A 13,199-nucleotide genomic window follows, 5' to 3' on the forward strand; every position below is an offset into this window, starting at 1 on the left:
ACTACGGTGCTTCCCTCTGTGTGAAACTGGTTCATCTACTTAATGCTGCCTGGCACACAATAGGTGCTTAGTGAGTATGGACCAAATGGATAAATGCACAAGCAAACCACCTGTCTGAGCCTCGGTTTCCTCACCTGGGGGACGTGGGGGCATAATACTTCCCCAACAGGCTGTGATCATGTGGATAAGCTTGTTTCCTGGAAGAGCTTCTCGAACTTGCTTTTATTTCCCAGGAGTCACCCCGGGGAGCTGCTCAAATGCACATTCTAACGCCAGAGGCCTGGAGTGGGTGGGCCTGAGTTCTGGGTTTCCAACTAACCCACGGGGATGGCTAGATGGACCACACTTTGAATAGGTAGGTCCAAGAGTCTAACGTGGCGGGAATTATCAACGTTATCTCTTCGGCCAATGGGGTCACGGTAAACTGCGAGGACTAACTGTCCCGGTGTCCTACAACCGAGGGCTTCAGTGCGAGAACTAGGGGAGTCCTGGGCAAACTTGAACAAGTTGGTCACCCCACGAGAATGGTGGCAGAGAAAGGGATGCTTTGCTTTGGTCTGAGCTGCTGTGTGAACCCAAAACAAAACAAAACAAAACAAATGGGTGAGGCTATTTGCTAAGGAGAGGAGTACATTCCCACCTGAGATCAATGTGTTCTCTCACCCCTTTTTCGCAGAGGCCCAGAGATGTTGGGTGACTTGGCTGACACCACACAGCGCCTCAGGGACAGGGCTGGGGCTAGGGATCCTGCCTCCAACTCCCTGCGTAGCTGCGCGCTTTCTCCGCCGGTCCAGGTCCCAGTCGCCTTCTCCGACACATTCCTCTCTATCCAGCAACAGAGTCTGCTTATTTAGAAATTGGCTTGTTCGGAGACTGAAATTTGACATAGATGATTTTGGTTGTGAGAGATCACATTTTCCCTCTGTTTTGGTTTGCTTAACCGTGTTGGGGTGGGGGTGGGGGAACCGCCGCAAAGTAATAAAAACACAATGAGGCTGCTAAAGTGGTTCAAGTGCAAAGCGTCCAGAAATGCGGCAACGACAGCTTATATAGATTTATTTTGTAACTCAAGATAGTAGATTAGAAACCCATGAGGTTTACTTCCAGGGATTTACAAACCCCAAATAAATAAACAGCTGGGGTCTGTCTCTTTCCAGGCTGCGTCTCCCGGAGGTGGGGCCAAGGGGCTGGGAGAAGCACCCTGCTGGGCGGATTGGTGGAGGCCATTCCTGTGCTCCTGCCTGAAGGTCATCAGAGAAGCTGTCTATTGTCAGGACTGCGGGGGGTGTGTGTGTGTGTGTGTGTGTGTGTGTGTGTGTGTGGCAACTGCACAACGCCACTCAAAAACCTTTGTAGTTTATCTTGCACAAAACAGGTCTTAAAAGAATGTTGCCATTTATTATTAACAGTTGAGAATCCATGCCGAGAGTTCACACTAAGCACGTGAGCACATGGCATGTAGGAGGGCTAGGGGGCTCTCGATCTCCAGATCCTTCTGATTGTGCTGTAGATTCAGGCAGGTTTTGGTTGGGGGGAGGGTGGTGGAGAAGGGGGGATGGACAGAGAGAAAGCGAGAGAGAGATTGACTGTGCGCAGCCCCAGTCAGTGCTCTGTGCATATCTGTTACCTGGTCCAGGACCCGGAGAAGACGCCCTGCTCACAACCAGGTGAGTGGTCAGCTCGAGCAGTGGATGCTTTGCTTTCCAACGAGTGTGGCTGGCTGGCAGCTTCTGCCTCTACCTTAATTTAACTAACCAAGCTACAGGCTGAGCACACCACAGGTTCATCCAATGCTTTTAGCCACAAAGTGCACGTGTGTGTATACATATATATGCCTGAAAACATCTACACACTGGGACACCTTATACAGAGGAGCTATGGTAAAACACAAACATTTAGAAAGAAAGTCGTTACCCTGGGTCCATCAACCACCTCTAAGAGTGACGAAAGGACATTTCAACGTCAGGCTTCAGGTTGAGACCCGGAGAAGTGGCTTCCAGAGCCAGGGGTCTGCTGGGCTGACTGGGTGATACCTGATCATGGCAGGAGGGAGGCGGGCAGCCAGTCGAACTGCTCGCTGGGGCATTCCTGGGTGCTGAGGCTGATGGCTGAGCTCGTGCGCCCTCTCCTTCTAGAAGCAGAAACCCCTGGGACCTTGCTGGACAGCCCCACAAACCTAAGAGCACTGACTGAAGAACAACGAGGTCGTGGCCACAGCCCGATCCAGGGGCCCATCTCACACTCAGCCTCTCCGTTCCTCTTCCTGTCCCCACGTTCCCGTTGGCTCTCCTAAGAGTCGTGTGGAACAGAGGCTCCCTGAGTCCTTCCCATTTCTGGGCACCACACAGACAGCTCCTCAGAGCCCTACATCACAGGTGACATTCCTGTCACGGTGATGAAGTCTCACGGACCCTACCCTCCCACCTCCCGGGGGGTCACCGCGAGGGCGCCCAGAGACACCACCACGGTGTGGAGCAGGTGCCTGCCAGCCGCCTGTTCTCCTTGCGGACTGTGCACGCCTGTGGGGAGGAGGGGCCTGGAAATCCGCAAGCTCCGGGGTCGCGCATGCGCACTACGTGAAGCGTTACTCTGCCTTCCGGGACGGTCAGCCCAACTTCCGGGACCACGAGATCCCGAAGTCCCTTTCCGGTCACTGTCCACAGCCACTCAGCTAACCTGCTCTAAGCCATGGAGTAAAAACTCCTGGGTCTAAGAAACATTTATCTCCTGAGAAAGGTCCCAAGGCTGGCTGGGACCCAGCCGCAACTCAGTGAGTGCCGAGCTCTGTTTCTAGACGACACTGGGCTACCCATTCTGGCTCCAGACATCCAGAGACTCTTCATGTCCCGAGCCTCTCTTAAATGACACATCTGTAGTTCTTTTTGCTGTAAACAAACCAGGCTACCTGCTGCCAGACAGCTCCACTGCCCTGCCCCCCGCCATCCCAGGGGTGAGCCAGGCTCCTCCGACCCAGCCACCAAGGCACCTGGGGCACTTTTTCGCCACCTGCGGGCCTCTGCGCAGTACCGCCCCTTTCTTCCATCTCCCTGCTCTTTCCGTTGGGGAATCCAGAACGGCTGGCGGAGCTCCCACCGGGGCGAGGCGTTCTGGGTTTGGGCGAGGGGCAAATGGTGCTGTGCGCTGCGTTTGGCCACAACAGAAACCGTCTCCCTGGCCAGTTAGACACATAAAGCTCACAGACGCTTTGCTGATCAGGCAAGAGCAAAAGGCCCCCTCCTGCCTGCTGGCTAGGGGTGTGGGGCGGGGTGGCGGCGGGGGAGGGGGGGTGTCTTTTCAGTGCCTGGCTGCGTTCTGCTCAGGAAGACGGCTCTATCATAGACCTTTCTGTCCCTCAGAAGTTCAAAAACAACCCTGTTCTCTCTGGGGCACTCTCCGTTTTCTTTCCCAAATTCTGACCCTCCCCGTAGCTCCCCGGTGTATGAGGTCCAGCATGTTTCCAATCTGATTGTCGTCAGTGTCCTCACCACGGATAAAGCACGGAGCGTGGAGAAGACCGCCATCAAGTGTCTGGCTGTGCCCGGTTACTTGTGCATTCCCGAACCCTGCACCCCTCGGATGGCCAGGCACTTTAACTTCTTCCTTTGCGGCGTCTCCAATGACAGGCAGAAAAGGGGGTGACTGAGTGGAGACTGTGATTTACCATTTATTTTATTGCTGATATTTTTACTCTGGATGAGGGCAAGCTGTTGATTTTCATTTGAACTGCTCTGCAGAAGCAGCCCTGACTCATCTCTGGGACAGAATTCCAGCTTCAGTGTGGGAGCCTAGCAGCTCTGCCCCCAAAACGTCCAGCACAGCTGGGGAGACGGAAGCCATTTTCCAGGTCAAGATTTTACGTAGAAAGTCCCTCCTTCCCGTGTAAGCGTCCTCTGTCCCGGCCGCTCCAGTGGCTTTGCTTCTCAACACACTCCCACTGAAGTTCTCCACTGGACATGTCCCCACAAACCACCCTGTTTCTAACGGCGATGGAAATCCAACTTGGAGGAGGCAAAACAGTAATTAGGAAAGTTCTGCCTTGGGTGGTCCTTACTGGCACTGACAGCGGGACAGGCCAGCGACGATAATGGACACCAAATGTGCCCCTGGAACACAGGGCCCCTGGTGGCTTGTCCGGCCAAGGCTGGGCCACAGCTGGGGTAAACGGGCTGCACCCACGTCCGGTGCAGAAGTACTGGTTCTCAGCAGAAAGGGCAAGTTGAGAGAGCAAAGCCTAAAGATGCGATTTCCCCCACAAGTTCTTTCCTCTCCTTTAGTTTGCCTCCATGTGGTTGCTCCACGAAGGGCATGGAGCAGCCACGCCTGTGTCTAACAGACGGCCTGAACTCCTTCTCCAGACTTCCAGAGTCACAGAAGCGGGGGCCGAGTGCGCCAAATCCATAGCCATGAGGACCAGCTCTTGAGTCTATGGATCCTGGAATGCGGCGGCCCCAACCGAGAGCTCAGTTCTCTTGTCGTGTGCAGGGGCGTTGGGTGACCAGGGGGGAGGGGGCCTCTGGGGCAGCTACTGAGTAGACCACTGAGAGCCCCAGAAGGGGAGACCCTTTGCATCAAAAGAAGATGAATTTAGGTGATCGGTCCTTAAAAAACTCAATTTGGTTGCTTTTCTGCCCTTGCTTCAATATAGGAGTGTGACGGCCAAACCGTAGCTCTGGCTCCCCATGCTGCTGCCCCATCTTCTCCGCCAGGGTGTGTTCAGAGGAGGCCAAGAAAAATCACTTCTCCACCTTGTTTTGATTTGTCTCTTCTGGGGTCCCCGGGTCTTCTGTCCTACTCTTCCAAGGGGCGACCTGGCGCTCTCAGAACTGCTCCGCCTCCACAAAGCCCTCCTTCTCGTGGCCCGAGGGTTCGACCTCCGTGTAGGTGGAGTGGTTGGGGTGGTTGCGGAACCTCATGGCCGGCCAGTGGTGAGATCTCCGCTGCAGGGGCACAGACCAGAGTCAACAGGCATGGCCTCACCCACTGGGGACCTTCCCCCAGGGACAGCACCGAGACTCTCTTGACAAGGGCACTGGGGGCCTACAGAGGGCTGGGTGACGTTCAGGGCCCCCTCCCTTGGAGGACTCCCTGCTCTGACCCCTCCGCTGCTGGGGAGCCTGCTGGGATAGGAGGGCTGCAGGACCTGAGGTGGAAGCTTTAACAACATATGGAACGGAGCCCTGAGGCGGTGGGAAGTGAGGACATAGGTGAGAGAAGGAACGGCCTGGGAGGCTCTGGGAATGCCAAAATAACAGGTCCTATATCGGGTCAGCAGGGGAGCTTATGAAAATGCAGATTCTCGGGCCTGTCTCAGAACCCCCATCAGCGTCCCCATCAGCATACCAGACAGGCCAGGGTTTAACACTGACCAGTGAAGATGCACAAGCAACAGGGGGGGTCTAGACAAAACGGAGGAACCACCTGGCCTCTAGGTAATGAGGTCACCGGGCCCCTGCGCCCTGTAAAGGAGACTGTGGTCACAGAGTGCCAGCACTGTGCCCCGAGGAAAGCCAGTGAGAAGCCGAGAGCGGGGCTGGGACAGGGGCTGCTGAGCTCGGTGGCTCACAGCGGAGGGGGCTGGGCCTTACTGTCGTGCGGGCTCTTCCCAGTTCTGAGATGTGCGAAACCAGGGCATCCTCAGTGAAAGCTCCCCGGGAAAGCAACTCGTTCCTATTATGGTTTGTTGATTCTACTCTAAAATCCCCCCACAGCAAAGAGGCAGAGAGGCCTCTCAGTTCTATGATGGCTTTGAATAAATGCCGGGGCTGGAGTTTGGCCACGAGAGACCATACCTCCTTAGAGATCGGCTGCACAGCCACTGAACAGGCATGCGTGGCGCTCTTCCCTTCTTCCTGTGCCCTGGGGCCTCGTTTCACAAGTGGGGGTGCAAAATCAGGTAAGGACAGGAGGGCTGGAATAGGTCTGAGGTGCAACCCCCTGGGGGTTGGGGACTACGAGGACACTAGCCAGCATGAGGTCGCCCAGGGGGAGTCAATGACAGTTCCTCAGGTGGGAGCAGGAGCCGGGCATGTGGCTGGGGAGGGATGAGATGGGGAGGAGCAGGTCCTGAAGGCCAGGGGAACGGTCATGCAGAAGCAGAGGGGGAGCTGACCTCGATGAAGAAGAGCGCGGCATTGGAAGTGGGGTGGCCGCTGATGTAGATCCCCACCAGGATGATGGCTGCTACGAGGAGGACCGCCAGCACGATGCCCACAATGGTGCCCAGGTGTACCGGGGGGCCCTTTGTCTTGGGGGACAGGTTGTTCTGAAGGCCTGTGGAGAGAGCGAGAGGGCAGGGCAGCTGCAGGGGAGCAGGGAAGGTGGGGCCATGGAGTCCTGGGCTCTGGCAAAGTCCCAGAGATGAAAGGTGACAGAACCTTGGGTCTACCTATCAAATACGCGACCAGGGGTGGCGGGGCTGGAATGGGGGTTGTGGATCATGAGCACGGCGTTAAAATTCTCTGCGTGGTTCAGGCGGCTTTTCAAAATCACTTCCAGTTGCCCTGGAGGGTGCCTTGGTTGATCGGAGCATCAGCCCCCACGCCAGGGTAGCGGGCTCATTCCTGGCTGGAGGTGCGCATGCGCCAGCGAATGCGTAGGGGGGCGGAATAGCAAATCGGCGTCTCTCTCTCTCTCTCTCTCGCTCTCACTCTCGCTCTCGCTCAAATCAGTTTTTTAAAAATCACTTGCAGTTGCCCAAATGTCGACTGAATAAGGATTATAAAAGTTCTCTCTGACACCTGTGCCACATACGTACTTTTAAGGAATTCACCAAGGCTGTGTTATGGTGAAGAGCTTGGGAGCTGGAATCTGGCTGCCCGGGTTCAAATCCAGACTCTGCCACTTACGAGTGTGTGACCTTGGGCAAATTATTTAACCTCTCTGCGTCTCAGTTATTACTTACGTAGAACATGGATCATAGTAACTGCTTGCTGGGGTTATTGTGAAGGTCAAAACGAGATAATTCTCGTCAAGTACTGAGGACCACGGCGGGTATCTTGGACGACCTCAGGAAGTGTCAGGTATGATGACGTCAAAGTGACTGCACTTTTACCTGTCACCGCCCATAACACCAGACTGTGACCTCCTGAAGGCAGTGTCTAATTCATCTCTACGTCCTCAGTGCTTAGAACACAAAAGGGCCAGCCCATCGGAGGAGCTCAGTAAAAGAAAGGAGCTCAGCCCTCTGCAGGCTAATGAGCCAGCAGGCACTCTCTGAGCACACCCCGAGCACTTGAAATGTATCCCAAGGAGAAAACTGAGTATTTCCATAGACTGCTAAGCTGGAAGCTCATGCAGTCCCACCCTTCCTGTGTGGCTGAGGTAATGGAAACCCAGAGGTGAAATGATTTGCCCAAGGACACGGTCAATGCCAGCCACTTAGAAGCCTAGCTTCCCGCTGCCACCTGGGCTGGCCATGTGCCTCCTCTCCCTACCCTAACGGGGTGTGGAGATAATCAAATAGAGACAGAGGAGCATGTAAACAACAGGAATGTCTAATCTCATTTACACGGCTAGTGGGTGGGATGGGAGTCAACAAGGGGTGGGGATTTTTTAAAGGGTGTTTGTTGCACGTGCATCCAAAACCATTGCCCTCTCCAGCCCCTCTTCTCTGCGAGCAGAGGAAACCCAGGAGAGACATGACACTCGGGCGCCGCTGCAGCATGCGGGGTCTGTGCCTCTATCTGCCAGCAGATGGGAGAATTGAGGTGACACGCCTCCAAGCTGGCCTCCCCTGACCTGGCACTCAGCCAGCCAGCAGCGGGCAGTGACCCTGCGGATCTGACGGTCAGGGCTTGGGCTAATGAATGCATGGTACAGAGAGGGGACCATGGCCCAGCTGCACCCTCCCACCTTGCACCCACACTTCCCCACACACACATGCACCATCACACCTGCCACCCGTAGAAGAGTATTAGCTCCATCTCTGTGCTGCATTCACAGCCTCTTCTCTTCTGCTGGAAGCCCGGACCTCCCAGGCCCTGGGGCAGGAAGCACCTCCACCTCCCCTTTGCAGTGTTTGCAGCGAGCACCTGAGCTAGCTCTGGGCAAAAGGCAGGAGAGGTAGGGCCCCCTCACCTCATCAGAGAGATTGGCCTCCCAGGTAACCCTGGGACAGGGGATCCCACTTTCTGGCACCCAATAAAAACTGGGACAGACAACTTTTGTGCACTCTTTGCCAACCCAGGCAGGGACTCAAAGGAAAGGTGACATGAGAGAAGCTTCCTGCACCCCTCATTGTGAGGCTCGTGGGGGCAAGAGGCTGAGGGCCACAGGCCTGGCCCCAGCAGGCCTGCCCTCGTGCAGCCCTGTCTCCTCCTCTCTCTCCTGGTTTAGGGTGGTGGATATGCAGGAGCAGAGAGGTCGGGAGAAGAACCACAGGAGGTTCCTGACTGAGATGGGAATGTCTAAATATAGACACAAGTTCTGTCAATCTAGGGGGCCTGTGCCCGGAAGCCCCTGCCTTCCCACCCAGCAGGAGGTCTAGGAAGCTGGGGCTGCAGTTGCTTCCCCCCTCCCCCACTCAGAATGAACTCAGAGGCCAAGTGGCTGCTGCACCCTGTTCTGGGACAGGCAGCTCTGTACTCACCGTCTCCCCCCGCATAGGGATTCAACTTGGTGTCATCTTGGAAAAGAAAGGAAAGAAGGAGGGAAATTAGTGGAATCCTATGGCCTTTGTCACTTCAGGTCTGGATGAGACCATAGAGAGGTTCGGTCCACACCTTCATGTCAGAGGCCAGGAAACTGAAGCACAGAGAGGGGAGGGGACTTGCCCACAGGTCACACAGCAGTGTAATGGTCGAAGGCCACGAACAAGCCAACTTTTCCTAGTCTCACGTTCACTCATTCAACAAACACTTACTGAGTGTCAACCATGAACTGCGCACCGGGAGGGGGCACTGAGGGCAGACGTGGTCTTTGCCATCGGGGAGTTAACAGGTGGCCTGGATGGAGAGATGATTAAAATCCAAACTAATGAAGCTCTGACTGGAGCCTCACCAGACAAAGGGAGACAAGAAGGAGGGCCTGGGCAAAGGGGTCTAGGCCGTGGAAAGAGCATGGGCAAGGTCCAGAGCCAGCAAGCACTTGGCCAATTGAGAAAAAGCAGTTCAGTGGAGCTGGAGGTGGAGAGGGTGGGAGCAGGGGGTGTTGAGCGTGAGGCCGGGGGTGGGGGCCCGGCTGTCAGGAAACCAAGTTGAGGACCATTCACGTTCTCCTGAGGGGCGATGAGAAGCTGAGGAAGGATATGAGGGGGGTGAGCAGGTCACAAGGTCAAGTCTGCCTGGAAACCTCCCCTAGGGTACAATGCAGAGGACAGATTTCCACCTCCAGGTGTGTGTCCTGTGGCTTCCTAAGAAAGTTCCAGTGGTTGGCCCTTCCTGTGGCTCCTCCCCACTGTCACACGGGGAGAGGAAGGCCAGAAAGAGTCCCACGTGGCCAGAATGCTCTGAGGACTGCGGGTGACTGCTTTAAACCTCGGAACCCTGAACAAATGGAACGAGTCACAGTGCAAGGCTGCCAACATGCATCCTGTCCCCTTTCCCCTCGAGCACCTCCACCATCCATGTCATTTCAAAGGCTTTGCTGGCTCCCCTCTGTTCACAGGTGTTCAAGGCCCTTGCAATCTGGCCCCAATCTTCTTTCCTTATGTCACTCGCCACAACTCAAGCCTGCTGCGGGGGCTGTAACCGGCCGCCCAAGGCCCTCCGACACCCTCGGCTTGCATGTCTCTGAGCTGCTGCACGTTCCGCTACTCCCGCAGGGCATGCCCTTCCTCCCCTTCACTCTCCCTCTCTCTCAAGTCCCAGCCCTGAACTGCCCCGTGCACGAGGGGTGAGCGCTGGAATTAGGGTGCGGCAAGTGAAACAGGGTCAGTCCTGTCTTTACTTACCTACCATTTTGATATTTGGGAATTTTTAGCATCAATTTTGGTTTTTACCAATATTGCATGAAAGTATTATCTGGACTACTGCTTTTTTAGTGTGTGTGTGTGGGGGGGTTCCTCCTAACTTTTCAAAATAGATTTTATTGATTTACTTTTAGAAAGAGGGGAAGGGAGGGAGAAAGAAGGAGAGAAACATCAATGTGTGAGAGACACATAGATTGGTTGCCTCTCCCACAGCCCCAACCAGGGACTCCACTCCACCCACCACAAAGGCATGTGCCCTGACTGGGAATCGAACCAGCGACCTTTCAGTTCGCAGACCGGTGCTCAGTCCACTGAGCCACACCAGCCAGGGCTCCTGAAGTTTTCTACCTGCGTTGAGTGCCTCACTTGCTTCACCCTGGTCCTGGCCCTGTCGCTTCCCAGAAGGCACATGGGTGTGTCCTCCTCGGTGTCCCATCGCATCTGGTACCTATTTCTGCCACATCTCAGGTCCCATAGTTCCCCAGCCCGGTCACATCCCAGCCCCAGACACGGCATCCTGCTCTGCTGTGCACATCCAGTCTGGAAATACCAAAACCTCACATCAGATAGTGGAAGGATAAACCATGAGAATATTTTTAAATGGTTTTACTATGGGGAATGAGGAGGCAAAACTAAAAACTGAACTTTTTTGAATATACCTGCCTTTGTAGATTTGACTTTGGATCTATGTAAATCATCATTTAACTATTACATAATTATAAAGAAATCAACATTTAACAGCAGTCTTAAAAATTGAAAGTAAAACAAAACAGCAAGTTATAGACATAATAGAAAGCTATGCTTTCTTCAGGAATTTCAATAAACAAGGTATTTAAACACACCTCTGAGTCTATTTTGTTACTGCAAGTTGAAAGTAACTAATTGGTTAGTCAGAACTGACCAGAGTAACCCTAAACATCACTGGGAAAATTAACTCAATTTGAATCAACTTGTTTCAGATCTAGAGCATTGAAAATCCACCACAGCCCAGCACACGTCTGCCCCTGGCAGACGGAAGGACGCGGCGCCACCTGCAGCCAGTCCCTCTCACGAGGTGACTAAAGGGGACCACGCCGAGCCCACGGCAGCTTTTCTCCCACCCACCCAGGGCTGGTTCCCAGCCCCCATCTCGTCGGGGTCCGTGGAGTACAAGCTGGTTCCCCAATTAATGGGTAGAGTCCCACAGAAACTCCTATAGTGAAGACATGCGTGCCATGTTTATCAGACAGGTGATCGTTTTTCTGTAGTTAGTTCTCACCTGTTGCTATCAGCCTGTCTGCTCACCAGGTGAGCCCTTCCACTGCAGCTCTTCCAGGTGAGGGCCTGTCTCTCCTTGCAGTAAAACGCACGGGCTTTGTGGCAGCTGGTTGCCACTCAGAGGTCGTGCTGGTTCACTTGAGTGGGTGGCCTTTGCTTGCCAGTGAACAACTCTTAAATCCCAGCCCCACACCCGCCAGCAGCCTGAGCCCGCTCACTTCCGTGCTGCCTGACTCAGGCCCGCACAGGCGGTCCCTCCGGCTGGAGAGCCGTGTCCCCTTCCTTCACAGCACCCTCCTGTCCCCCCAGAGAGGCGGTCCCTCACCCGCCCCCACAAGCCTCCACGTGCGGTTGTAGTCACACAGGCCGGAGGGCGACTGAAGCCTGTCCTGCCCGGACGTCCTGAGAACGGGGTGTGCAAAGTCATCCTCGACATATTTCCTCCTGTAGACGCAACTTGGTCACCTGTGCCGCCTCGTCCGGGACTGGGATGACAGAGAGCCACAGCTGCCCTCACTCTCCCGCCTTCCTCTGGGGACAGTTACACAGCACCCAGAAGCGAGACGCACTCCTGGCCCGCGGGAGACACACACGCCATCACACCGGCCGACAGAAGGCAGTGCCTCTGTGCGGGGACAGCCCACCCCGGCAGGAGCCGGTCCCCAGTCCCCAGACGTCCTGTGCTGGGCTCCCTGAACCCACTGCAGCCGGCTTCTGGCCGCTGGCGCTCTGCAGCTCACCCGGAGGTCTGGTCAACCCCTAGGCAACGAGCTCTGAGGGCAAGGGCATTCTCAACGAACACGCAGGGTTAACTCTGGGGTGACTGGCCCGGGGGCTCTTCCTTTTAACTGGAATCTCCTCTCATTGGAAGGTCACCTGGACTTGATTCACCTGGACTTAACTCCCTGAGGGCGAGGTCTCCTCCTGCTCCTTCTCCATGTAATTTATTTAGTGCCCCACCGCACCAGCGGGAGCTCTGCTCTCGCTCCCCGCTCCCCGGGGCCTTAGCCCCCTCCTCCAGGAGCTTTGGACCAATGAGAACCACCTGACTCTGCCTTGCTTGTTCCACCTTCACAAAGCGCCCCGAGTTCACGAAGACCTTCTCCTGTTTCTTTCAGCACTGAGAAGAGCGGCAGGACTGAGGGGCAGAATGGCTGCGTTTGGAGCCACAAGAGACCTGACTCCACCTCTTCCGGGCTGTGTGACCTTGGGCAAGCCATCAACCTCTCTGAACCTTAGCGGCCCCTCTACAGAATGGGGATGAAAGAGTATCACTATACAGGACCGTCAGGAAGACGAAGTGAGCGTTAAGGCGTGCACGACATTAGCACCCTACCCGGCACGTGGTCAGGCCCCCCAGGTGTTAGCTCTTCCACTGGTTCGCCTTCCTCTGACGACCCTCTGGGCTGCTGCTGCCCCAGTTCTCCCGGCTCCACCCCTTACCTCCCTCACGTGACCCTGAGTAACCTTGGTTGCCCTCTGAGCCCGTTTTTGTATATACAAAATGGGGCTGTGGCTGAATAGTCTTAAGATAGTGACTTCTTTCTCGGCTCCTCTCCTCCTTTCCATTTGCCCCTTTGAAGCACGTGTCTAGCTCAGGGGAGGTGGTAAGAATCCACAGGTCTCTCCGTCTTAGCCTAAAAGCAAGGCGCTGAAACCTAGATTGGGACGCACTGAACGTGGGTACAAGAGGAATTTCTTACACGCAGCCAGAGTCCCAGAGGGGCCCACACAGCCTTCTGGAGACAGTGTGTGGTGCCTTCAGCTGGAGAGACCTCTGGCCAGACCCACCCCAGCGCCCGCCCCAGCCTCAGGCTGGCAGAGAAGCCTCTGGGGACAGCCAGGCCTGGAGCGGCAGGGACAGGGCAGCGGCAACCCAGGTGCACACAGCTGCCCTACTCTGACCCCTGCGCACGAGGTCGCAGGGGCAGGGAGCCCTGCCCCAGAAGTTCTGAGGGGGGGCTCTCTGCCTTCCAGCTGGATGAAGATGGAGAGAAGTTATAGAAAAACGAGGCAATCTTTCTGCCACATCTGA

At 55.4% G+C, this 13,199-nt stretch overlaps 1 protein-coding gene across 2 annotated transcripts in view; it reads right to left on the reverse strand.

Annotated features, from left to right (window-relative positions):
- Positions 1–1,097: 1,097 nt before the first annotated feature.
- The window catches only part of PLXDC1 (plexin domain containing 1), a 59,722-nt gene continuing 47,620 nt past the window's right edge, over positions 1,098–13,199 (reverse strand). The window contains exons 12-14 of one of the 2 annotated variants that reach the window (XM_045837596.1): positions 8,588–8,623; positions 6,110–6,270; positions 1,098–4,937 (exon numbers count right to left, since the gene is read on the reverse strand). In XM_045837596.1, coding sequence (XP_045693552.1) covers positions 4,818–4,937; positions 6,110–6,270; positions 8,588–8,623 — 317 coding nt within the window. In that variant the 3' untranslated portion in view covers positions 1,098–4,817. The remainder of the gene's footprint in view (positions 4,938–6,109; positions 6,271–8,587; positions 8,624–13,199) is intronic. The other variant, XM_045837597.1, reaches the window with a different exon arrangement.

The sequence above is a fragment of the Phyllostomus hastatus genome, unplaced genomic scaffold (genome assembly GCF_019186645.2).
Source record: "Phyllostomus hastatus isolate PE091 unplaced genomic scaffold, TTU_PhHast_1.1 phas_contig_210, whole genome shotgun sequence".
Classification (NCBI taxonomy): Eukaryota; Metazoa; Chordata; class Mammalia; order Chiroptera; family Phyllostomidae; genus Phyllostomus; species Phyllostomus hastatus.